The 617-nt window shown below is 44.7% G+C and overlaps 1 protein-coding gene across 1 annotated transcript in view; it reads left to right on the forward strand.

Annotated features, from left to right (window-relative positions):
• LOC106880974 (axotactin) overlaps positions 1 to 617 on the forward strand; it is a 67,805-nt gene that overhangs the window by 26,703 nt on the left and 40,485 nt on the right. The window contains exon 11 of the mRNA XM_052977754.1: positions 374 to 549. Within this exon, the coding sequence (XP_052833714.1) occupies positions 374 to 549 (176 nt within the window). The remainder of the gene's footprint in view (positions 1 to 373; positions 550 to 617) is intronic.

Genomic DNA, 617 nt, shown 5'->3' on the forward strand with positions numbered 1-617 from the left:
ATTGAGCGAAAACACCTAAAAGCTCCACGAGGCTCCGGCAGGGGATGGTGGCGAACCCTGCTGTACTCTTTCAACCACAACTTTCTCTCACTCTTACTTCCTGTTTCTGTTGTGCCTGTAATTCAAAGGGTCAGCCTTGTCACACTCTGTGTCACGCTGAATATCCCATGAGAACTATGTTAAGGGTACACGTGTCTGTGGAGTGCTCAGCCACTTGCACGTTAATTTCACGAGCAGGCTGTTCCATTGATCGGATCAACTGGAACCCTCAACGTCGTAACCGACGGAGTGCCAACAACAACAACAACAACAGCATCAACAAATTATCTTATAAAGATTTTATCCTTGATTTCACACACACATATATATATATATACCTATCCACATCTATGCTTATCATTTCAGGCCAAGGAATCTGGCAAAAGGACTCTGGAGTGATCCAAGACAAAGAGCAAGTTCCTATCACTGATATCTATGCTGAAAGACATGAAAGCATTCCTCATGGAATTGGTACGGTCAGTTTAGGACCATTGAAATGCTGGGGCGACAGTAAGTAGAGGTTTTCTCTCTCCCCCTCTCTTTCTGTCTCTCTCTTTCTCTCCCCCTCTCTTTCTGTC

This window comes from Octopus bimaculoides, chromosome 28 (assembly GCF_001194135.2).
Source record: "Octopus bimaculoides isolate UCB-OBI-ISO-001 chromosome 28, ASM119413v2, whole genome shotgun sequence".
Classification (NCBI taxonomy): domain Eukaryota; kingdom Metazoa; phylum Mollusca; class Cephalopoda; order Octopoda; family Octopodidae; genus Octopus; species Octopus bimaculoides.